The sequence below is a fragment of the Silurus aristotelis genome (assembly GCF_946808225.1).
Source record: "Silurus aristotelis genome assembly, chromosome: 1".
Classification (NCBI taxonomy): domain Eukaryota; kingdom Metazoa; phylum Chordata; class Actinopteri; order Siluriformes; family Siluridae; genus Silurus; species Silurus aristotelis.
In genome coordinates, this window is record NC_139574.1 from 21337414 (window position 1) to 21362634 (window position 25221).

Below are 25221 nucleotides of genomic sequence, written 5' to 3' on the forward strand. Positions count from 1 at the left end.
AGGGTATGACGGCTCACTGACCAGTTTAATGAATATGAAAGTATGATTTCACAACCATTGCAGACCTAAACACTTGTAGACCAGACAAAACACAAACACTTGTAGACCAGATGGATTTAAATAGTACTGACAGATGTTGTGGAAGTAAATATTATGGTAATGACAGTGAGAATGGTATTATTGGGCTTTATATGGGAATTGAGGAATGCATGTAAACTATAAAAACAAGCAGACAAAGCAATAAATAGTTCAAAAGTAATTGGATGTGACGCCATTAGCAAAAGTCATATGGAGACATGCTCAGCAAATGGATTCCAGCCTTTAAAACCATACTAAATAGGATGTCTGAGGCAAACAAAAACATCCCATGATTCATCAATAAGGTACATAAACAAATTTTAACACTGAACAGTACATGTTGGGCAAAATTGTTTACTCCTTAATGTACACACAGGAAGTTCCCCATTGCTTGCTGACTGGAACATCCCAAAGCACATCAGTGCTGAACTGAAGACATACAAGTGATCTGGGAAAAGAAATATAATAATAACAGAAAGGGCACAAGGAAATAAACACAGTATATTTGTGTTTGTGCAGCTAGTCTATGTTTTGTGTAAACTCTACAATATGTTTGAAGATCCGATTCTAAAAGCCATTTATCAGCGCATATTTAAACAAATTAGCCTTAAGAGAAAAATATTTTTACTGGACTTCTATAAACATTATTCAGCAGGGAAATATTTACGTTTAGAAATATTTTTAGAACTTTGTAAACAACGGCACACCAGCAGGGGGCTATATTTCTAAAAAAATCTTGTTTTTAGAAACGAAAAAGAACCCGCGTGCTTTCCGTACACCTAAATATGGCGTACTGGCATGGGGGCGTAGCTAGCTGGGATAGGCTAGAAACAGGCATGTTTTAAGTTTTCCTTTTTATATTTCAAATTAGTTTGAGTTTTGTATTAGAGTAAATGCTTATCTTTTCAACTTTTTATTTTTTTAATGATACTGTTCTTTACTGTTGAGTGCATTGAAGCGCCATACTGTGGCGTAATCTCAAATATGTCCCTACTTCCTACTCTATAGGCGCCATGATAATGGATCAAGGCACCCTATGTAGTTCACTACAGAACGCACACGAAGCCGTTTAAGCCGTGTTCCAATTGTTACCGAAGTTTAACGCTGTCGTGTCCAGTACCTGCATGTTTATTCAGCTAGCAAGCAGGATTTAGTTTAGATTTGGTTAGCGTTAGTTTAGATTTAGTTAGCTAGCCCGCGCCATGTTTAGTTCGGTCTTCTGTGGGTTTTTGTGTGGTGCTTTTCTGGTTCTGATACTTTTCCTGTTGCGAGTAATCGTCTTGCGGGCTGGTGCGAAGGGTAAACCTGCTGAAAAGGGCTCTGTGTGTGTCCTTGTTGTAGCCGGATCAGGTGAGATGAATGATTTAATGATGAAGTGAAGTATACAGCAAGAGTGCTGGATGTCTTTAAAAAACCGATACATGTTCATCATTCGCAGGTGGACACACGACAGAGATCATTCGTCTTATGGGGAGTTTGTCCCAGTCTTACACTCCACGCCATTATGTGATCGCAGATACCGACAAGATGAGTGAAGAGAAGATTCGCACGTTTGAAGCATCAAAAGAGAAAAGCAGCACACAAGCACAGGTACCATAATGGGAAGGGTTGCGTTAGGAAGGGCATCCAGCCCTTAAAACATGTGCCAAATCAAGCATGCGGATTATCCGCTGTGGCGACCCTTAATGGGAGAAGCCGAAAGAAAGAAAGCACAGGTACCACTCAGAATAGTGCTCAGTATCAACCTGCTGCTCTTTTCTTATTGCTCTTTTCTTTGTTTTGGTTTTTCCTGCCATCCCTTCATTATTGTTTGACTCCGCCCTCAATCTATAAAAGGGGCGGGGCTACATGTGGTGCATACCCCACAAGTGCTTTATAACTTTGTACAGATGTCTTTATAAATAACACTTATGCTGAACTTTTACCTTAGTTTATAGAAGATTTTACTCCTCATCTCATTACCCGACTTCACAGCTAAGCATCTTGATTGAACCAGGAATATACCAGTACCTGGACTTCTCTCTCTGTCTACCTTTTCTTCTGCACAATTTTATTTGCAGAATTGCAAAACTGTCACGTTAACACTGGACTGGCACACCTCAGTGTCATTTTAATATCAGCACATCAAAACTCCCTTTTTGTCGTCTTCTTGTATATTTTTTATTTATATATATATATATATATATATATATATATATATATCTATATATATATATATATATCATACAGTGGAACCCACTTATCTCGACCTCGGTTAACTCGCCAACCCTATTAAGTCGATGTTTTTAAAGTTCTCGAATTCTCGCTTTGTCTTAGCATTTATTATAGGTTATGTCGATTTTTCTTTTTTTTTTTCCGTCGCCGAACCCTAATATCTCGAGCACAGGGGTGGGGCAAATTTGCCACTTAACGTCGGTTATGTCAGGAATCCCCCTGCCACGCCCCCTTCAGCGGCGGCATTCCCTGAAGCACCCTGCTTCTTCTCCCTTGCGCTTCTCGCTGTCATGCTGATCACACACACACCTGACTCTCATTCACTCACTCATCCCATCTCCTATTTAAGCCCCTCACCTCCACACAATCGCGGTCCGTTATTGTTTATGCATGATCGTATGTGATGGTTCATGGCGGTCTGTGTAATCGCGTATACGTATCCCGCTACGTACCCTTCTTTTTGGACCCCGCATTCTCTCAATGGCACCCCGGATTACCCCGATCCTGCTGTTTTCCATGTTCACGCTGTCTGCACCATGTTTATCCGTTGCTGCCCAGGGCTGCGCTTTCCATAGCGCAGATCCGTTGATTCTCTACACGAATTGTCTCTGTTTTTACAGAACTTCGTGGACCGCGCTCCCGGAGCGCACCATTGGATATTACTGCTTCGATACATGTATTGGTGGATTATCTCCTGAGTATTCTCAATAAACTTTGTTTGCATTTACTTCAGCTTCAGCCTCCTTATCCGCATTACAGGTTATCTCGATCCGCATGACCAATCAAACAAATCGTGGCAACGCTGTTGTGTAAAAAAAAAACCTCCAAAAACACGTGCATGTACATTCTCATTTAATAACGCATATCATGTACATAAAAAAATGTAAAATTATTTGTAATATATTGCCACTATATTGGTTTTCATTTATCTCAATCATCGGTTATCTCGACGCTTTTTGGCGTCCCCTAGGCCGGCGACATAACCGGGTTCCAGTGTGTGTGTGTGTGTGTGTGTGTGTGTGTGTGTGTGTGTGTGTGTGTGTGTGTGTATATATATATATAAGCGTGTGTGTATCATTATATTTGTCCATTTATATCTTTTTGAATTTCGTTTTTAATAATGTGCTATAATTAGTAGACCTGTTCATGATAATAGCTATATATTATGTGGTTGTTTTGTTTCATTCTCAGTTCACCATTCATCGGATCCCACGCAGTCGAGAAGTTCGTCAGTCGTGGGGCTCCTCTGTGCTCAGTAGTATCTACGCTCTGCTCTACTCCATTCCTCTGGTCTTCAGACTCAGACCTGATATGGTACGTGTCCTCTGCATTATAAAGAGATCCCATAGACTCAGTAACATTTTCACTGCATTCCTTTTTTTTCAGCTTGGCTAATTGTTGCTTGTAATTTTTGCAGTTGTACATATTTTGCTTGTAGCTGATTCTAAAGAACTTTTATGACTTGTGCTACTAATCAAATCTGTATCTAATGTTACATATTGTATTCAAGAAATCAAGCTTACACTGGTGAACTTGGATTTGAATTCTTTTTTTTTTTTTGCATTTTTTTTGGATTTGAAATCAGTCGTATCTAGCTCTGGGGCAGGTGTAGAGATCTGTAGTACAATAATTGTGAAACAAGGATCAACATGCAGAGCTCTTCAGATGTTGTCAATGTCACTGTATAGGGGTGTACTATTGGTAAATACACAGACTGTGCTGTGCCATGAACAACATATTTAACATAGGATTTACATAAATTATTAATAAATGAGTCACTTTTCATAAGCAAGTTTCTTTTACAGAAAACAAAAACACCTTTATACAGGTACATTTCATTTAAACTGTACATCAAATACATGCACGGTGTGGAAGATCAGTATGATAGTGGAACACAAATACTCTGCATAGGAAACTCCTTCAATAGTGCAGTACAAATTCAAGAGGAATCTGCTCCCAAAGCCACTTTCTTCTGCCCTGGAGAGTTTAAAAACAGAGGTAGCACGAATGAGGTAAAACTAGAGGTACCCTCCCATTCCAAAAAAGTTGGGACACTGTACAAATTCTGACTAAAAAAGGAATGCAATCATGTGGAAGTTTCAAATTTCAATATTTTATTCAGAATACAACATAGATGACTTATCAAATGTTTAAACTGAGAAAATGTAAGTTGATTTTTAATTTCATGGCATCAACACATCAAAAAAGTTGGGACAAGGCCATGTTTACCACTGTGTGGCATCCCCTCTTCTTTTTATAACAGTCTGCAAACGTCTGGGGACTGAGGAGACAAGTTGCTCAAGTTTAGGAATAGGAATGTTGTCCTATTCTTTTCTAAAACAGGCTTCTAGTTGCTCAACTGCCTTAGGTCCTCTTTGTCGCATCTTTTTCTTTATGATGCGGCAAAAGTTTTCTATGGGTGAAAGATCTGGACTGCAGGCTGGCCATTTCAGTACCCGGATCCTTATTCTACGCAGCCATGATGGTGTAATTGATGCAGTATTTGGTCTTGCATTGTCATGTTGGAAAATGCAAGGTCTTCCCTGAAAGAGACGACGTCTGGATCAGAATCAGAATCAGGTTTATTGGCCAAGTGTGTTGACACACACAAGGAATTTGGTTCCAGCTGTTAGTGACTCTCAAAAGTACAGACATAAATTAAACCTATACATGACAAAACAGACAAGACAAGACAAAAACAGACTATACAAGACAATACAGACAATGTGAGACAGTATAGACAGTGTGGGTATTAAATAGGGATACAGATCAGTAATGTACATAAAGTGTGAGAGTGCATGGTAGTGCAAATTACAGTATTGTGTGTCAGGTATGGGAGCATATGTTGTACTAGAATTTGGATATACCTTTCAGCATTGATGGTGCCTTTTCAGATGTGTAAGCTGCCTATGCCACAGGCACTCATGCAACCCCATACCATCAGAGATGCAGGCTATTGAACTGAGCGCTGATAACAACTTGGGTTGTCCTTATCCTCTTTAGTCCCGATGACATGGCATCCCAGTTTTAAAAAAACAAACAAAAAGATTTTATTCGTCTGACCACAGAACAGTTTTTCACTTTGCCACAGTCTATTTTAAATGAGCCCTGGCCCAGAGAAAACGCCTGCACTTCTGGATCATGTTTAGATATGGCTTCTTTTTTGACATATAGAGTTTTAGCTGACAACGGTGAATGGCGAAATGGTGGATTGGGTTCACTGACAATGTTTTCTGGAAGTATTCCTGAGCCCATGTTGTGATTTCCATTACAGTAGCCTTCCTGTAAGTGATGCAGTGCCGTCTGAGGGGCCAAAGATCACGGGCATCCAGTATGGTTTTCCGGCTTTGACCCTTACGCACAGAGATTGTTTGGATGATATTATGCACTGTAGATGATGATAACGTCAAACTCTTTGCAATTTTTCTCTGAGAAACTCCTTTCTGATATTGCTCCACAATATTTCGCCGCAGCATTGGGGGAATTGGTGATCCTCTGCCCATCTTGACTTCTGAGAGACACTGCCACTCTGAGAGCCTCTGTTTTTTACCCAATCATGTTGCCAATTGACTTAAGTTGCAAATTGGTCCTCCAGCTGTTCCTTACATGTACATTTAACTTTTCCGGCCTCTTATTGCTACCTGTAACAACCTGTATTTTTGAAATGTGTAGCTCTCCAAAATGAGCCAATATTTGGCATGGCATTTCAAAATGTCTCAATTTCAACATTTGATATGTTATCTATATTCCATTGTGAATAAAAATATAAGTTTGAGATTTGTAAAAATTTTGCATTCCCTTTTTTTTTTTTCACAATTTGTACAGTGTCCCAACCTTTTTGGAATTGGGTTTGTAGAACCAATGTCACTAAAATTGTCAAAGGTTGACCAAACTTGGGCTATCCAACAGTTAAAGTGATATGTAACATCCCATTCCAGATTTTGTTTCCATAGCTGTTATAATGACCTCCACATTTCTGCAAAGGCAGTTTATACCATTGTGTGTTTTAAACAATCGGCAATATTGCCGGCACTGTGATACAAAATCGGACAGGAAATTGCAATTCTATTTTTGACTGTTATTTTGAGTGTAAAGACTACAATCTAAAAAACTGCTCTTATGTGCAGTCACCACTAGATGTCATAATCCTCTTCCAATTTGCTTTTTGTGTATGCCTCTTATAAAGGCTGAAACTTTGACCAGTGTCATTGTTTAGAATAAAACAGTATACAACAAGTTGTATGACTTAAAAAATGAGACACTGCCATTTAAATAATTTTGGTATAGCGTCAAGTCTGAATCCCACGAGGAACGATAATTGAATCAATCTCCTTATCCAATCAAAGTAAACCTCCACTGTTTATATTTGTGCCTGACAATCAATGGATGGGAGGCTTCTGTAACAGCAATCTTGTTAGCATCATTTGATAGAACTCCATAAGGCAAAGAATGCTTTAGTAAAAGAAAATTAGAGACATCTTGAATTCTATACACTTTACAGCATGTCTGCTGTTTTCGTTTCACAGAGCATAACATTTTAAAACGGGGCAATTACACAAAGAATTTGTCCGGTTTTGCTTCAATCATTGCAGACTCTGTAGCCTCGCAAAAGGCCTAGTTAAAATTTTCCAATGGTTTCAGGCATTCTTGTTAACGTCACATGGCATTTTTGTTCAAGTTTGCGCAGTCCTTGTGCTAATTCTGTAAATTTAAAATCAGCTAAACATGCTATTTTCCTCATCACTGATCACAAGGTGATCATATCAAGACCTGGTACAGAGAAGCAAAATATCTGGCAAACCTCAACCTGTTTCCAAGTCAGTGAAAGGCATAAAGAAAAGTGAACAGAAACAGGAAGATAAACAGCCAGAGGAGAATAAAGGAGGGGGAGTGAAACTGATACAGTGTCTTGTTCTCCCCTCTTCCTTCTTTTTTTTCAGGAGTCTCGGTTTTAGGCTGTGGCAGGGCCTGACTGGCTCCACAGCTACAGCTGTGAAACAGCGAAAGTAGATGGAGGAGGAGTATAATGGCATCAGATTTCTATACTGGCTGGGACAGGATGGGGCATGATGAAGCAGGGCAGAGGTTGAGAGAGAGAGAGAGAGAGAGAGAGAGAGATGCATGGGGAAGTAGCTGCCTGACATGTCAAAGGAAACAGTCCTACTGCTTCTCTCATCTCTAATTAGAGTAGCTTGTTTATTCCGAGTCATCTTTTTAAACTTTTTCTTTCTGTGAAGTGCCTTTAGAATGGGTGGAGGATCCATCGGAAAAGACGGGGCTTGTTTGAAAATCTTTTTTATTTAATTTTTTTAAACTTCTGTCATGTTAATATATATTAAACTGATTTAAATCTGTATAATGCCAGTCTGAATACTTCACTTTTAAGTCTCAGGAATGTTCTATTATCTATCTAGTAACTCATGTCCTATTATCTTCAGCTGCTACAGATTTAGAAGTGCCATATTTTGGGCTTCAATCCCCGTTCACTGCTCTGAGTCATTGGTTTAAGGGTTGTATTTTATGTCTGGTGACGTCTGATGCACAGCTCTGCATGCCTGCATTCCATAGCATGACTTAAATCTCCTCCTCTGTTTGTTTTTACCAAACTTGAGCATGTGTGGGAGCGGTGGGCGGCCGTGGGTGCTGCATTCTTTGGAGGCATCAGAGGGAACTGGGGGGTCATTCCAGGTAGGCGGGGAGAGATGCGGGGGTGGTCTTAGAGCTCAGTTTGCCATAAAAGGACATATATGAATCACAACACCCCCTCAGCACAGCCCACCACCTCCAGATGTGTCAGCACAATCCAAGAGCCTGACCGTGTCTGAACACACAAAATGTAATGCCGTCTATCTGAAAGCAATAGATGGTGGTTCATTCATTCTAAGTTTAGAGCCATTAAGAACTTATTAAATAGTTGTTTGCGTCACTTAATTAACTTTTTTTTGCTTCACTTTAATGGCGATCAGGTTCCTGGAGATATTATAGATTAGAGTTAGGACTGTCCGACTCAATTTCTGCCCGGGCCACATCAACATGTCAGCATTTCTTTTAAATGAAGGTCATGACCTAATGCTGTTCAGTTAGTTTTTATGTTAATTTATGTTATCTGGTATGTTGATTAGCACCAATAACCTTGGATTTTCTCAGAAAGAGCTTGGAAATGATTTTCTAGGAAATGAAAGGTCCCAACACACCATGCAGTATTAGTCTTGGGTAATATTTATTACATGAATTGGAAATGTATCTATTTTCCAAATATAGCAGATATCTAATTAGGAGAACTATTTTAGGTTTTTAAGTTCATACGGAATTGTATATGTGGGTGAGTACAAGGGGGTTTAACCCTGTTCCATGATATTGCCCCTGTGCACAAAGTTAGGTCAATAAAGGATGATTTACCAACACCAATGTGGAAGAACCTGAGTGGCAGCTGTCATCTGAAAATCTCTGGGACGAATTGTAACACTGACTGCACCCCCAGGCCTTCTCATTTGACATAAGTTCCCCTTTGCTCAATAATGTCCACTCTTCCTCCTAGATTTTAAAGTGTTGCTGTTGGAATTTGCTCATTCAGCCACAAGAGCATTAGTTAGGTTCATCCTCATGTCAGGTGAGGAGGACTGGGCATTCATCATTCATAATTATTACAAAGGCTTTTGAAAGGTGACACAGTGGTTTCCACTTGAACCTTTTCAAACCATGTCTTTATAGCTGTCACGCTGTGTGGAGGGGCATCGTTATCTAGTTGAAGAAAAACTTTGTGGCAAAATGTTAGGGTTCCCTCACATATGAGTGTGACAGTCAAGTTTCCACAAACCCCAAGATATTATCTGTATTGTCTTGTATATTCTAAGATAAATGTATAGTGTTATTTAGGATCTTTTTTTTTTTTTTTTTAGAGTCACTAACAGCTGGAAACAAATTCCTTGTTTGTGTAAACACACTTTGCCAATAAACCTGATTCTGATACTTAGATGTGCCATTCAGTGAAGTTTGTGTTTGATTTAAACATTGAGGTTTAATTAAAATTATTCTACAAGAGACCTAATGCATATTTTTACTGGGACTAGAATGAAGTCCCACACATGCAGATAGTGGGGGATTATATCTTGAAAATTGTTTGTTTTTTGTTTTTTTTACATTCCATCTGTTCTGTTTGAGAAGCACAACTTTTCCTTGTGTGGAAACTTGGTTATCCAGTTCATATGTTTTCCAAAAGACAAATGACAGTGGCTTGAGAGCTGCATGGTGAGCAGCTCAGCTTTGTGGGGTTTCAGTGTGGCTCCTTTTTGCTGAGCTTCACTTTTCAGGGGTCTCTCTCTCAATTTGTTTTCTTTTTTTTTTTCCCCTTTTTTTCTTTTTCTTTTCTTTTTTTTTTTTTAAGCACCCAATTCTGCCTCAGCACCATATGTTTTATTTTAGCCTTATTAGGAAATTGCTGGCAAATGGAATGGAGTTGCCTGTTGATTGTTTTAAGGAAGATTCCAATGTGTAATTGGATATTTTGTTCCTTTCCATTCTTATGATGTCTGGAATGACTGAAGGATTCCCTTTTCAGAATTTAGGATGGGTGTAATAGTCAGAGCTGCATTTAAAAATATAAAACATTTTGTACATAGCACACATTTGTTAGACAAAGTCAATGTTTTAAGCGCTATTTTTCCTTTACTGCAACCCTGAATATACTAAACTACTTGAAACGACACATCACAGAGACAACAGAGGTCTATTTCAGTCAACAGCAGGAGCTGTAGCAGTGTGTCTGGGCCTTGAAGAAAAGAGAAGAGTTGATGTTTCTTTTATAAGATGATGATGATGATAATGATGATAATAATAATAATAATAATAATAATAATAATAATATAAAAGTTAAAAATACAAACATTTTATTCACCGGAACAGAGAAGTTCGTTTGTATCGTACTGATATGGTTAATCTATTCAGACAAGAAAAAGGAAAAGAAAAAAAAAATCTTAATTATTAATATGGTGATGGACCACCATGAGCCTCCAGAGCAGCTTTACTGTGCCCGGATTTATTTCTTCCAAAAGTATTCTCTCATTTGGCATCATGATCATTATGGCAAAGAATGCAGTTGCTCCCCACAGCTTAGCAGTGCCACCTGCTTGTCTATTATATTGTTACCCACCTGTATGTGTTTTACTACTTTATTATTAATACAAGCTTTTCAGTTTCTGTCTGCCTTTTATGGAATATCAGTCTAGTAGCTGTCTGGGTATTCTGCTTCCGAAACCCAGGTACTGATAGCGTTGACGTTTTTATGGTTCTCACAGCTGCTGTGTAATTAGGTGTGTGTTGACTCATATCCCCTCAGACTGAGCAAGTAGGCAAAAAATATAAATTACACAACCTTACGCACACTTTCGCCTGGTGTCATTCTCTGCGTGATGTAGGTGTCTCATTTGTTGTCAGACGTAATGTCTTTATCAGATTGTTTTCAGATTTGTCATGAACCTTGTCACCTGTGCGAGAATTCATAACTGGGGTTTATGACGTACAGCCCTGATTGTGCCATTTTTTACTGATGAAGTCAGATTCCAGCAAAGTTTATGTACAAGCACAGGTGCAGGCCCTAGCATGTCTTAGCATTAAAAAGTAGGAAAACTGTTTTACCTCTTAAATCGGTTACCCACAGATTCAATTCTGTTCTTTAGAAATCTGACGGATGAAAACGCATGAGGACCTGCTTGCTCTGAATATGTGTGAGAGCGAGTGAGTGTGGATTGGCTGAGGATGTATACTACTGTATACTTTATTGAACGCTGCCTCTGGGAATTAGAGGTTCATTCTGAACGTTTCTATTGTCTGTCTAGTGATATGTTTTGTTTAGAAGGGTCCAGATATGTGAACATTTATGAGGAATTTTATGAACATGTTGTGCTGCAGAAAGTTTTTACCATCTCTGCCTGTCCTTCCCGATGCTGGAGGTATGCACCAGCCCGATCCACTTCAGAGGTACTTTACAACAGCAAGTAGCACATAGTTTGCAGGACAGTGTCATGTGAAACAGGGGTTAGCATGGAGGTGATAGTGTGTTGTACTTCTAACCCTTTTTTTTACAAAAGGAAATATTTACTTTAAAACTACATTTTCTTTCATATCCATGGCTGACAATTTATTTATTTGTGTTGAAGGCTCATGTTATGTCCATATTTGCATCTTGCTGGCAGCAGACTTATTAAACCTTGGCTGGTACCCATGGCAAATGGTCTTGAATCTCAGCAAACAAAACCAAAGCATCTTTGGGGCTAGAGTCATAACTTCTCACTGGTGGGCGACTATTCGCAAAGGTAGACCTGCAAGAACATGTGAAGTGCAAATACCCCCCAAACACCTGAGTTTTTTTACCCCCTTACAACGAAATGAACAGTTAGATTTTTATGGTAGGTTTATTTGAACAGAGAGAGACAGAATATTTTAAAAAATCCAGAAACAAAACAATTATATATAAAAATGTATTTGATCGAGTGAAATAAGTATTTGATCTCCTACCAACCAGCAAGAATTCTGACCACCCCACACTGAAATTAGTCCTGTCCATTTAAAAAAGAACTCCTAATATCAACTCATTATGTGTATAAAAGACACCCGTCACAGAATCAACCTCTTCCATTCAAACTTCTCCACCACCATGGGCAAGACCAAAGAGCTGTTAAAGGACGTCAGGGACAAGATTGTAGACCTGCACAAGGCTTGAATGGGCTACAAGACCATCAGCAAGAAGTTTTGTCAGAGAGAGAGAGACCACTGTTGGCGCGATAATTCTAGAATAGAAGAATACAAGAGAAGTCAATCACCCTCCCTCTGGCGCTCCATACAAAATCTGACCTCATAGGGTAAGGATGATTCTAAGAAAGGTGAGGGATCAGCTCAGAATTACACAGGAGGAGCTTGTTGATGATCTCAAGGGAACTGGGACTACAGTTACGAAGAAAACCATTGTTAACACACCACGGTCTGTCTTTTCAAGAATGCACATGAACAAGCCCGTCTGAAGTTTGCCAATGAACACAATGTTTCTCTGTTGTATTTGTACTTTGCATCCTATCATTCTTTGCTAGTTAAGTTCAGTCTGGATTATTCTTTACTTAATGTGTACCCGGCTCATAGCCTGCTCTTTAGTGCAGTGATGGATTCTCCAGATCTCGTGGCTTCTTTCCACTGCTGTCTGACTGCTTTCCTGTGCTACTCCTTTTCTCCAGTCTAAAATCTCTCATATTTCAACTTTCAGTTTTGACCTACATACCCATTGAGCAGTTTAGATTCCCTTATTTAAATGTAGATGTTTGCTGATTAAATCTCAAGCGGTCATGTTTGTGCATGTGTGTTTGTTTCAGGTGCTGTGTAACGGGCCTGGGACGTGCATACCTCCATGTGCAGCTGGATGGCTTTTAGGGATCCTGGGGCTCAAGAGGGTCCTGCTGGTTTATGTGGAGAGTATTTGCCGAGTGGAGAGCCTTTCCCTGTCTGGAAAGATCCTTTACCATTTCGCTGACTACTTCTTTGTGCAGTGGAAGCCTTTGCAAGACAAATATCCAAAATCAATCTACATTGGAAGGATCGTATGAATGAACAATGGACAGAACAGTATAATTTTGTATGCTTCAGTGACCTGTATTAGTACTTTTAAATGTCTGTTTAATGACAGTCAATGTTACTGGAATTCACTGGTTTATGTTACAGTGAACTGTAAGGAATGACATGATATGATTTATGAGGTGGCTGTATTCATGCCCTTTTGTTTGCTTTAGAAGCAGCTGAAAATCTTGTTGCAATAAAACCCAAACTTTTTTTCCCCCAAATGATATGGAGGCCTGGTTTTATCTACAGAAGACTCCAAACCAAATATCACACCATATCAGTGTCTAGATGTGAAAACATTTTTGTGTTCATTTAAAATTTCCCTCTGACTTAGTGCTTATTCTAAGAAGCCTGAAGCTGCATTGTGAAGTTTCCTGTCTTTATTGCTACTACTGCCTTAAAAGGAAGTCACATAAATAATTGAGGTGTGATTTTTCCTGTCAAAATTAGCATGAGGGAAAAGAGAAAACACTCAAATTCTACTAACATCATTTCTTGGTTTTTGTCCTAATCTCAGAACACTAGTATTACGTGTTAATGTGATCTGTATATTTGGATGCACCAGTAAACAATATTGAGTTATAAACGCACAAAAATACTTTCTGGACATGACGAGACGCCCCTGATTAGCAGGTTACCACCACATGATTGTTTAATGATGCCAGATCATCTAGAGTCACATATAAAAAGATCTGAACGCATTTGAGATGTAATTAGGAGGCAAGTACACTCTTGTATGATGCAGAGAAGTGATTGTGTATTGAGTGCTGTCTCACTTACTGGTGCTACAGCAGGGGACTCATTATCGAGAGCTGGCTGCAGTGATTAAATCAATCACAGCAGGAAGAGTAGGCTGACCCTCTTGTGGAAGCGCTCCAACAACCATAACACCAATCCAACTTAAACTTGTCTAGATTGTGGGTGATTAGAATGAGAGAGCAGTCCTGCATGTCTGCTGTTTTGCAAGTATTATCCACCAAGACAAACAGTCATTTTACATACTTTTACTCCATGCACTGGTAGAATAGAATGACTTGGGGAACCGTGCTTTATCTACCGACACAGCTGTTTATTTATTTAGTGTAGAACTTTAGGATATTCTATATTAAAGTATAAATGATGAAAAAAAAAACTCTAAATGTTTGCACTGTGCTTTTTGAGATGCTTCACCCAGGCAATGATTCCAACACAAATTTGGACTTTGTAAGTGCTTAATAGAATGTGTTAAATCCAGTTTTGAGAGATGCCTAAAATGTATTGTTTGTTGTTTTCTATTTCTGTACTGATTTGGATATTCAAGGTTATGGGCACCTCCTTAATGTTATCTAATTTCTTTTCTTTTTTTATGATATTTGTTTCTGGTCTTTTGTCAGTGTTTTCCAAAAGAACACAAAATATAAATGATTGTTATTTACTTTTTGACTCTCGTTTTTTAAATTGGGAATTACTTGTTTCATTATTTTTTATAGTATTTTTATAATTAATCTTTATATAATTAAGCCCCTGTGGGGGATTATTTAAGGTATATCTTATCTTTATATAATGTTTTTACATGTGCCAATTATTTAGTAGAAGCACCCAGGTTTAAAAATGGCAGCAAAAAAATCTGAAAAAATATATTAGCATTTATTCGATTTGTGATGTCAATTTATTCTTTACAAGACATTAGATTACATAGTGTCAAGTTTTTACACCAAGCATCAGGGTGGTTGTTTTTTTTTTTTCTCTCCCAAATATTACTCTAATCCCAAAAAAGCTGATGTTTTTATTTTTATATTTACTTGTTTATGTCTAGTCTATCAAAGCCTGGCAGTAATTCTACAGTGTGTTTGTGTCAGTATTTAAGCAGCACCTTATTATACTAACTATAATAATGGGTATGGTTAATACAAAAAAAAATATTGCTTACAAATGAAACCGCTTTGTGCCTTTTATATATATATATATATATATATATATATATATATATATATATATATATATATATATATATATATATATATATATATATATATATATAAAATATTGCTTACAAATTAAACCGCTTTGTGCCTTATATATATATATATATATATATATATATATATATATATATATATATATATATATATATATATAATAAAAATAGTAGTCTGATCAGTCAGCACATGCTGCCAGGAGTGAGGCTGTACGAGTGGGCGGGGTTACGCATGTAAGTCAGACCCCTGTGATTGGTTAAATACAATCGTCAGCCGTCTTGCGACATTTTTTCCTCCCCAAAAAAACCACACAGCAGAGCTCCAGGAGCGAGAATTTTCCGAATGAGCTCAGCTCGGTCAGTAACACTTCTGCTGTCGTCCCGTTCAGAGGCCAAACTCGGGCGGAGTTTATGATTTTGGCATTTGCAGCAGTGGATCGCTGAGTTACATCGTCTGTGATCTAAAATCAACTCAAACACACACACGTGCTAGAGTTGTTGTTTTTTTGTTGTTGCCAGATTTCACTGAAATTAAAACGATTTTAAAAAGCAAAGAAACATGACTCAATTCAACAAGGGACCAGCCTACGGATTATCTGCAGAAGTTAAGAGCAAGGTATGCCTGATTCAACTTTCAATTTTCAACTTATATATATATATATATATATATATATATATATATATATATATATATATATATATATATATAGCAAAGATGCTGCACAGAAGGAATGCAAGTAAGTGTGAGATTAGGAGTGTTACACAGCAGGAGAGGATCAGGTGAGGATCTGCCTCTGAGTACGAGACCTAAAAGTCTAAATATATATATAAATTTTGGCTTTTAACTTTAATTAGGTAAAAAATAATCAATGATAAGTAAGTTAAACACTAATGACAGTTCAGAAACTTATTACACCATATTAATGTGTGAAATCGGATTTTCTGTTAAATACTAGAAGCTGTGGAGTTTCACCTCGTTACATAAAACCATTTGATTTATTTGACTTTAGCTGTTCCTGAGTATACAAGTATTGATCCCCCCCCCCCCGAAAAAAAACCCGAATTCGTGTGCATTTATAATCGCCTTTAGATTCATTCCTGATCACTGCTTTAACTGTGTGCTACTTTTAACATGGATGAATGGAATAAGAAGCAAAGCCATGTCCATTGTATCCTATTGTCCGTCTCGGTGGGCGGAGTCTGAGCCTCTTCACTCTCCTCCCACATGAATAACAGCTGGACACGTTAGCAGTCCTGCTCGCATCCCAGAATCACAATCACATTTATTGCCAAGTATCATGGGTTGTATGTACAAAGAATTTGTCATGGTGTGCCAGTGCAATAAAAATATAAAACCTGGGTATACTAGGAAAAATAAAATAACACAGTAACAAATAAAGAATACATTTAATTGCAAATACAATTTGTGAAGAGTATGTAGAAGTGAGTCAGTGCAAATGATAATGTTTTCAAAATAAGCTCAAAGGTGAAGGGTGCAATATAGTAGTCTTGGTTATTTGCTTTAATGTACAGTGTATGAAATAACTGAAGATTTACATGAATGTAATGTCATTATTATTCACTTTCTTCATCATGATGCACATGAACAACCACATGATGCACAATTTGAGAGTCGTACAGCATTTGTAGGAAAATGAACTAATTTCGGCTATACCTGATATCACACCAAACAGGGTGAGAAAATATCCAAGTGTCTACAGCAGGAAGGATGTTGAATAAGACAGCGGAAATGCCTCAGAAATTCTTTCGTGGATGACGTCACTATTTACCCAAGGGCTTGGGGAGCAAATGGGTTGTAGGTCATATTCTATAGAGGTCTTTATACACATTATTCCACTAGCTTTTGTGAGTCTGAGCATTTGAAACATTTCCTGAGTTGTCATTGTTCTGGGAGATGAATGAAACGAATTTGTGTGCACACAGGTATTCTATACAGTTTGGAAATGTATGCTAGAATACACCAGGACTGCTCTACCACACCTATTGTTATTATTTGTATTAATTGCTGTTGTTTAGTAGTAGGGTTTGTTTTCAAACAAAAAACTAATGTTTGAACATTTTAGGGGCTGCTAGAATACATTAAAAATAAATTAGTTGAATGCAACGTTTAAAACACATTTAGCTCTAGTGAGTATGTGCTAGAAAAGTTTCTGTACAACCCTGTGAACTGTTAAAGCTGTTGTTTCACTGGTAGCCTTCCAGAACCATGTGGTCCAATTTCTGCCTCAAGGCTTTGCACACACAGTGCTGAACAGCAGTCTGTTGCTTTTGTTCAATATTTTTGGTATTAAACACAATTAAAAGTAACTCCACTTTACAAACAATATTGTTGTAATGTATTTCAAGAAAAGAGCAAAAAGTAAACACAGTAATTATATATTTAATTGCACAATATTTTTTTTTTTTTTATAAAGAATACATTTTCTAAGCTCCAGTTATATAATAAATTAATTATTCTTCAATAATTATTATATATATATATTTTTGCATACACTTTACTCGATTGCATCCTGTCTTCTAAATTTATGGAAAAGCCTGGTGATAGATCAAGATTTCTGTAGCCATAAGAGAACACAGAGTTTCTTTTCAGTTTCTGTTCGTTATGGGTCAGCGACCTGCTGATCCTGTTTCTCTAGTCTAACATCTTGCTTTCTTGAAAACTGAGTGTGTTGCTGTTTGCATGTTTTTGTTTTGTGAATAAAGCAAAGAACCATCCAATACCCAAGACCAGTTTAGGGATTTGTTTGTTTGCTTTTACAAAATCTTAGTTGAACAAAACCAGTACAGTTACCATGCTAACAGTCACTAGACCACTTTATATATATATATATATATATATATATATATATATATATATATATATATATATATATATATAATTTGTTGAGGTAATTAACTACTGATCAATCAGTAATTTTTAGGATAATCATCCTTGTATGATTATACATTATACATTCCTGGTTACACAATAACATACTCAAGTTTCCCCTATTCGCAGGCTTATTGCCAATACACCATGGGCCATTTATCAGCATTACAACTAACATATAGCTGGCTTGGTATAGCAGGGAAGACGTTAATACTTTAATATTAAGTTTTTTTAAGGCTGCACGTCAGTGGGACACTTTTTAGAACAAGAATATACCATTGTCTGAAAGGTATTGTGGGGGTGAATAGGTGGTTTTAATCCATCTAGTCTTAATAATTTCTTAGGGTTGCAATGTGTTTGCAATGTGCATTTGTGTTGTAGATTATCCTAAAAATTGGTATTCAGCTCATACTAGTCAGAAGCATTAGATGCTTTTCAGTTCAGATTTTACATTCCAGTCCACTGTCATATGTGAGTGACATGTTTGCATTTAAACACAGGAAATGAATACTAAAAGCATGAGACGGTCATGCCTGTCATGTTTCTCATAACTTGCCAACAGATGTTTGATTGGTTCAAAGAGAATGCTTGTTTCAGGTCAGTACTAAGTGTAAATCTTTTTTTTTTTTTTTTTTTTTTATGTAAACAAACCTAGGTGATTTGTTGCATCCTTCAAAGGTATACTTAATTAGAAAATAATTTACACTTTCAATACTTTTCCAGGAGCAAAGATTGTATCCAGTCTAGTTTGGAGGGGGGGTTGAAACACTTTAGTTTACTCTGGCCTGGGAAACAGTCCCACTGTAGTATATTTATATGGCATGCCAAAACAGCTCACTTATGGACTGTCCCCTGTGTTTCTCATGACTCTCTAGGATATGGCTCATTGCCAGGGAATAGCTAAAGGGCTCTGTGCTCATCATTGTGGAAGAAATAAAACTGCTGGCCTCAAATGGTGGGATGATCGTGTTAAAGAAAAACCTGGGAGTGGTTTTGTTGTAACCAAATCCAGGTTAATTCTCTGGCTCTGGGGCCATTTCTCCACAATGCTACATTCCAGAGAGAGGTTTAACGTAACCAATCACTGCTCATGTGGATAGAGAGGCTGTGCGGTCTGACAACTTGCTGCATTCCCTGCAGAATGCTGACCAACAATTTTTTTCCTGGATTGGTTCAGGCTGTGTAAAAGGCTGCAGCTGTTAACCCTGCACTGCCATTTTGGGATAGACAGGAAAGTCCATATCCTGAGGCCATTGTTATCCAGTTTTAGTCTTTCATATCCTTAGCATAGAGTTCAAATGTAAGGGTTGTGGGCCTTTTACAAATGTACCTTAAGAGTGTTTGGTTTTGTAATGACTCTTTTATCCTGTAATTTACCTGCTCAAAACTTGATGGTTCAACAACTGTTTTATATTCCACAGATAAACTGCTATAAAGTTTTTATGAAGTGTACTTTACTACTTGTATAGTATTTAGGAAATGCATTCGACTTCAACATTTCTGTGAAAAGGTCTGACATCTGTAGCAGCATGGAATTTTTTAGTACATTTCAAAGAGTCTATATTTTTGCATGCTGTTTGTCCATACATTTATCCTGTATTGGTTTGTCACTGGGAAGTGTTTAAAAATCTGAACAAAAAGGCTGGGCCATAATTCAACTTCAATAAGTTGAGGTAAAAGGCATCCTTCTTTAAATGTGCCTGTGCTCCTGGTAGACAACTCTGGAGAGGAAACATTTCGCCTTGTAATCATAACTGGTGTTTCAGACATATATCTATGTTCTGTACTGTCTTGCATGAGGAAGGCCCTCTTCCCTGTCCTGAACTTGGACAGAGGGAGGGATCATGTCTTACAGTGCAGTCGTCCTAGTGGTTGGTTTTACATTCCAGCAGAAAGGCTTTTGAAAGAGCCCAGTAGTTCATTGCACTTCAGCTAGAACTAAACTTCACTCTGAAGAAAATTACCATCACAAAGACCTGAGGGCTTTTTTTTTTTTTTTTTTGCATGGTTATAGTTACCTACCTGGTTTAGGCACATTTGAGCCTGTTTCTTTGTAGGCTTGATTCGAGGTCAACTTGGCATTAATGTCTTAGCCTCAATGTCCTGGCTCAGTGTCGGCCAAATATTGATGATGGTGGCAAAAAGTCAGTTTCTACACTGGCCTGAATACCTTGTGTTTAGGATCAACGACGGGAAAAATAACTAAGGAAATAGAAGGCCAGATTTTTCTCTTCTTCTTTTTTTTTTTTTCTTTTGCTTTCAAGTCTTGAGACTTTGTGTCTCACAGTTCTAATTCCATACACACCGAATCCATTTGGAATTATGTATTAAGTTTTGCACATTTAGATGCTTTATTTTATTAACAAACTCCTAAGAAAACTTTGCCTGACCACTGTGGATTGCTTTATATGTAGGCTCACCTGTCCCCTGTGGGGATTTAAATGGTCTGCTTCATGGAATCTGGTTCGTTCTGCAATGCTGTAACCTCCAGCAGTGTGAAATAATTCTGTCCTTTGAAAAAACCCACCAGATAAATATCATGTCATGTGTTTCGTCTAGAATCATGTTAAATGAGATACAGTATGCATACTGGTTGGAATTAGTCTCACATTGTATTTATTTAACGTTAATGGAGTGATTTAATGGTGCTTGTCTCTTGACCCTCCATCATATGTTTGTGATGAGCTATTGGCTCACAACTAGCATTGTTGACTTTGGCAGTTGGCAGGCTGTGCTATCATACATACCATTAGGCAATTGTAGAAAAAGAGCCAGTAAACCAGAAGTGTCCACAGTCTGATTCACTGATTAAATGGTGTTCTGGGTAACAATGTGTCTGTGATAAATCACGAGTGCAAGCTTACACAGAAATACAAAAAATTAAGAGAATGCAAGTAATGCAACCTTTTATTTCTCAACTATATGAAATAAAATAAAAAATAGTTAAAAGTTAAAAGCAGTTTTTTGGAGGCATCTGTAGCCCTGAGCAGCAGCTGTATCTGGTCCTGATCGGTGGTTGTGATTTAACACAATGAGGCTAAAGAGTGAGCATGATAAATCTGCTCTGGCTATTCAAAGCACTTTAAGATCATTCTAGAAGTTGAAACCGAACACAGTACCACTTTGTAGCATGCATAGTAATAGAAGTAAGTTTTTCGGTCTAACGTGCATTAGTGTTTGTTCTGTTTATCACATTTAGATTGCACAGAAATATGACATGCAAAAAGAAGAGGAGCTCCGTTTCTGGATTGAAGAGGTAACGGGAATGCCCATCGGAGACAACTTTCAGAAGGGCCTGAAAGATGGTGTCATTCTATGCGAGTAAGTTCATATATTGCAGAATGTTTAAAGTTGTAATGTGTGTGTGTGTGTGTGTGTGTGTGTGTGTGTGTGTGAGTGAGAGAGAGCGCGCGCGTGCGTGCGTGCACATGTTAGGTCAGATTTCTATTCACTGTAAGTCACATGTTTGTCATGTGACAAGTGACATGTTGTCTAGCTCCTTGTTAGCACTGTGTGATCTGACGTTACTGTGGCCATGTATGAAGTGCAAATAGATCAATTAAAACATAGAACTGGCCAACTCTTCTTCTTTAGAGTTAAATATCTTTTCTCTAGACATTTCTGAAAAATTCTCTATATAATTCTGTACCCACAATCTTTAAGTACAATGAAAATGCTTTACTAATATTTATCTTTGTCCTTGTGTACTTTTAGGTTAATAAACAAGCTACAGCCTGGTTCCATAAAGAAAATCAACCACTCGCAGTTAAACTGGCACAAGGTAAACTTACTGCTGCTGCTGTTTTCCACCCAACTGAAACCCTTTGTTGTGAAAACTATTCATTCAGTGTCCTGGAAAACAGAGATATAATACAAGGCATAACACTATTATGGTCTTGCACAACACCAGTCTCCATAGCCAGTGTGTGCTGTTGGAAATAGTGAAACCGATGATTTTTATCTGTTATTGTGTTCTAAAGAGGTTGGTGAAAAACAGCTCTCTTTGTCTTCATGCTTCCTGTAGCTGGAGAACCTTGGGAATTTCATCAAAGCCATCCTAACCTATGGCTTGAAGCCCAATGACATCTTTGAAGCCAATGACCTCTTTGAAAATGGGAACATGACTCAAGTCCAGACTACACTGCTTGCCCTTGCAAGCATGGTAGGTTCTGATTCTCTTTGATCTACTATGAACACATTGGGGCTTGTTCCTTATGAATAATAGTCCATATTTCCTATAAACTTGTTATATTATCTTTTTGCAGGCAAAAACTAAGGGCCTTGATACAAAGGTTGACATTGGAGTAAAATATGCAGATAAGCAGGAGAGGCGTTTTGATGATGAGAAGATGAAGGCTGGCCAGTGTGTTATTGGACTTCAGGTTAGACAGGCATCTCCCTCAGCTTTTACTATTTTACAATTATGTTTTTTCGCTACATGGAAATAGGCAATTTATTCAAAGCTGATGTTTTCAGATGGGGACTAACAAATGTGCAAGCCAGGCTGGCATGACTGCTTATGGCACGCGGAGACATCTTTATGACCCAAAGACCCAAACAGACAAGCCTTATGACCAGACTACAATCAGCTTGCAGATGGGCACTAACAAAGGAGCCAGCCAGGTACACCATCTAAACAAGCTGACAGTTTTACAATTGTGTATGGATAAAAAAAGATTTGTTCTGGGAAAGTGGTTTTGGGTTATATTTTAATGAAATAAAAAAAAAGTCATCTTTGGATCTGTATAATATCACAAAATTGTGTATTTGATTTGTTTTTGCAATACTCAACAAGTACTACATGCTTAGATGTATTTATTCACATGTGTTTGTCTCTTTAGGCTGGCATGTCTGCCCCAGGCACCAGAAGAGACATTTTTGATCAGAAGGTTGCTGTGCAACCTCTGGACAACTCTACCATCTCCTTGCAAATGGGCACCAACAAGGTGGCATCTCAGAAGGGCATGAGTGTGTACGGCCTGGGCAGGCAGGTTTACGATCCCAAATACTGTGCCCCGGCCACTGAGCCCATCACCCATGCCAATGGCAGCCAAGGCACAGGCACAAACGGCTCTGAGATCAGCGACAGTGACTATCAGGCTGAATACCAGGAGGAGGAGTACCAGGGCAATTACCATGATGAATACAGTGGCCACTACAATGACCAGGGAATCGACTACTAGGGAGAGGTGCATCATTACTCGAAACAGTATTAATGCAATATATTCTCAACAGAGCAAGTCTTTTGCCATCATCACTAGTCGTGTTTTGTATTAAGAGATGAGAGAAAAAGAAAGTGTTATTGCCTTGTGAGCGCTGCCCATAATCTAGATGACCTGTTTAAGCTGCCCATGTTTTACTATAGTCATATTTAAATATAAACAGTAAGATACCTTACGATTCAGAACATTACTTTTAACTGTTTTTTGTTTTGTTTTTTTAAAGAACTGTGAAGAAAATATTCCACATTTTCATTATACAGCGTTTGCTCAATGGATATCCACTTTTTTATACCCTGTGATTTTTCTTAGTTTATTAATTGAGGTTTTTATGCATCTCAGTGTGAAACTGTGTCAAATAAGGCACAGGAAATAAGCCTTTAAATCATTCCATTTGGTTTTTACATCACTGGAAGTTTTAGTTTTTTCATATCTCTGAAATGCCAAGGCTTAACTGTTTTTAAAAGAGATGCTTCCTTAGACTGGATAACCATGAGTTATGAGTTCTTTTAGTTTGCCGCTTTTATCAAATAGTTTTATTTGTGCCATAATCTTTAAATTGTTCCTATACATTCCACTCCCACTGTATTTATTGTCATTTTCTCAACTGTTTCACTGTCATATGGTTCTTTTGATGAATAAATTGTATGTTATTAAAAAAAAACTTTTAATGTCTTGGTTCTTTGATAGACTCATAAATCTTTAGTTTTGAGGCTACCCTCAAAGAACTTGCAGACGTCTTTTGGAAGCAGTTCCATGAGCTAGTGGCTTGAGATTTCTGGAAATAGTTATATAACATCTTTGAGTGGAAAAGCAGGCTCCAAAGTAGAGAAACTCGCAGAGAAAATTGTATCTTGTGCTTATGCATATATGCCACAGCCCCGATAGGTTGGGGTTTAACGCGAATTACTGAAAAGACATTTTGACTTGCAATGTATTTATTCTGGGGAAAAATTGAATAGTTTTTGTTGTGGTTCTTCAATCATGAGTAATTTGCTCAAACTACTGCACTGATTGCTAAACACATCTAAAATGGTAAATATATACAGGGTATCTATATTTGCAGCTCGATCCGGTTCTAATATTCTAAACTATGGTTTCAGATATGGTTCAGATACTCAAACTCAACTTCTTTTTTTCCAGCTCTTTGTGCAGTCCTTCAACAACTAAAGAAAACTGATGTCATTATACAAGAAGAACATCATTCTTTTTTTTGTAATTTAAATGAATACAAGTCTCTTTTTTTCTTCTTTCCTGTGGGGCAATGAACTACATAGAAACGTTTGTTTAATACATTGCAAAATAAAATTATATTTACCTATGATTTCATTTGTTGTTTGTTTATTTCCATATTGAAAGCTTTAATTGACAAAGAACCTTACTGAAAGGTATTTTGCCTGATGTGCCATTGTGAAAGTTCCCAAAATAAAGCAGCAACTGAATGACAGAACACTGACCAAACGAGAGCCGGCCTTTATACAAAAGCTTTGGCATTCGTTGGAACACTGCCACCCTCTCCATTCCCCCTTCACTCCATTGCAGGGAAATAATCAGTGCTTTGTGCTAGCTGTGGAATCCAGGACCAAAATTCAAGGCGCAATTATAGGGGAGGCCCCCCCAAAAAAGCTTGTTACCGCAGCAACCACCAGGACAGAAACCTAACCCGTCCTGTAGCATAGCACACGACTGCAAGCATTCAATTCCAGTTTTTTTATGCTGATCCAAGTAAGGCAAGCCAAAACCATGTTTAAACCTCAGCTATACTTCAGTCTGATGATTGATATGTTTACTGCATCACATTCCAAAAGATTCTGCATCTGAGCAATAGTTATACTTTATCCTCATGCCTCTGGCATTTTCAGTTTTCTTTGTGACTAAAAAGATTCAGTATCTTTTAACCAACAACTGTTAAAGTTGTTAGATTAAAAATACAGCTATTACATTCTACTGAACTTTCAGAGATACAGGTTTGAAGGTAAGTTTCAGAAAAGACTAATAATTCCCTAGCTGCATTTCACATTTTCTCGAATCAATCATTTCTTGCTGAAACACAACCGAGGCCTTTAGCAGCCTAGAAGCATGTCATGAATCCAAAGACAATAGTAAGTGGGAGTGAAGTGTGTCTGTGAAAACAGTTTCAAGACTGCAGTCTGGACTTTATTAGCTTCTGCTCACTTTACCTTAGAATGTAACTCACCTCACATCAACTCAGGCTAAAAAAAGAGGATTTGGAAGCTGAAAGAAAAGAGAAAAAGAAGTAG

General features: G+C 37.8%; 1 protein-coding gene across 3 annotated transcripts; it reads left to right on the top strand.

Annotated features, from left to right (window-relative positions):
• Positions 1 to 1249: 1249 nt before the first annotated feature.
• Positions 1250 to 24284, top strand: cnn3a (calponin 3, acidic a). Of its 3 annotated transcripts, XM_083552162.1 has the most exons (9): positions 1250 to 1428; positions 1517 to 1668; positions 3484 to 3606; positions 20941 to 21062; positions 21456 to 21522; positions 21766 to 21903; positions 22007 to 22123; positions 22218 to 22364; positions 22583 to 23624. In XM_083552162.1, the coding sequence occupies exons 1-9, from the start codon at positions 1281 to 1283 to the stop codon at positions 22922 to 22924; spliced, it is 1356 nt and encodes a 451-aa protein (XP_083408288.1). In that variant the 5' UTR covers positions 1250 to 1280; the 3' UTR covers positions 22925 to 23624. The 3 variants fall into 3 exon arrangements, with proteins under 3 accessions (XP_083408288.1, XP_083408286.1, XP_083408287.1); XM_083552161.1 differs by lacking the exons at positions 1250 to 1428; positions 1517 to 1668; positions 3484 to 3606 and adding exons at positions 15157 to 15467; positions 24104 to 24284 and having other exon boundaries at positions 22583 to 22930; XM_083552160.1 differs by lacking the exons at positions 1250 to 1428; positions 1517 to 1668; positions 3484 to 3606 and adding an exon at positions 15033 to 15467.
• The last annotated feature ends 937 nt before the right edge of the window (positions 24285 to 25221 follow it).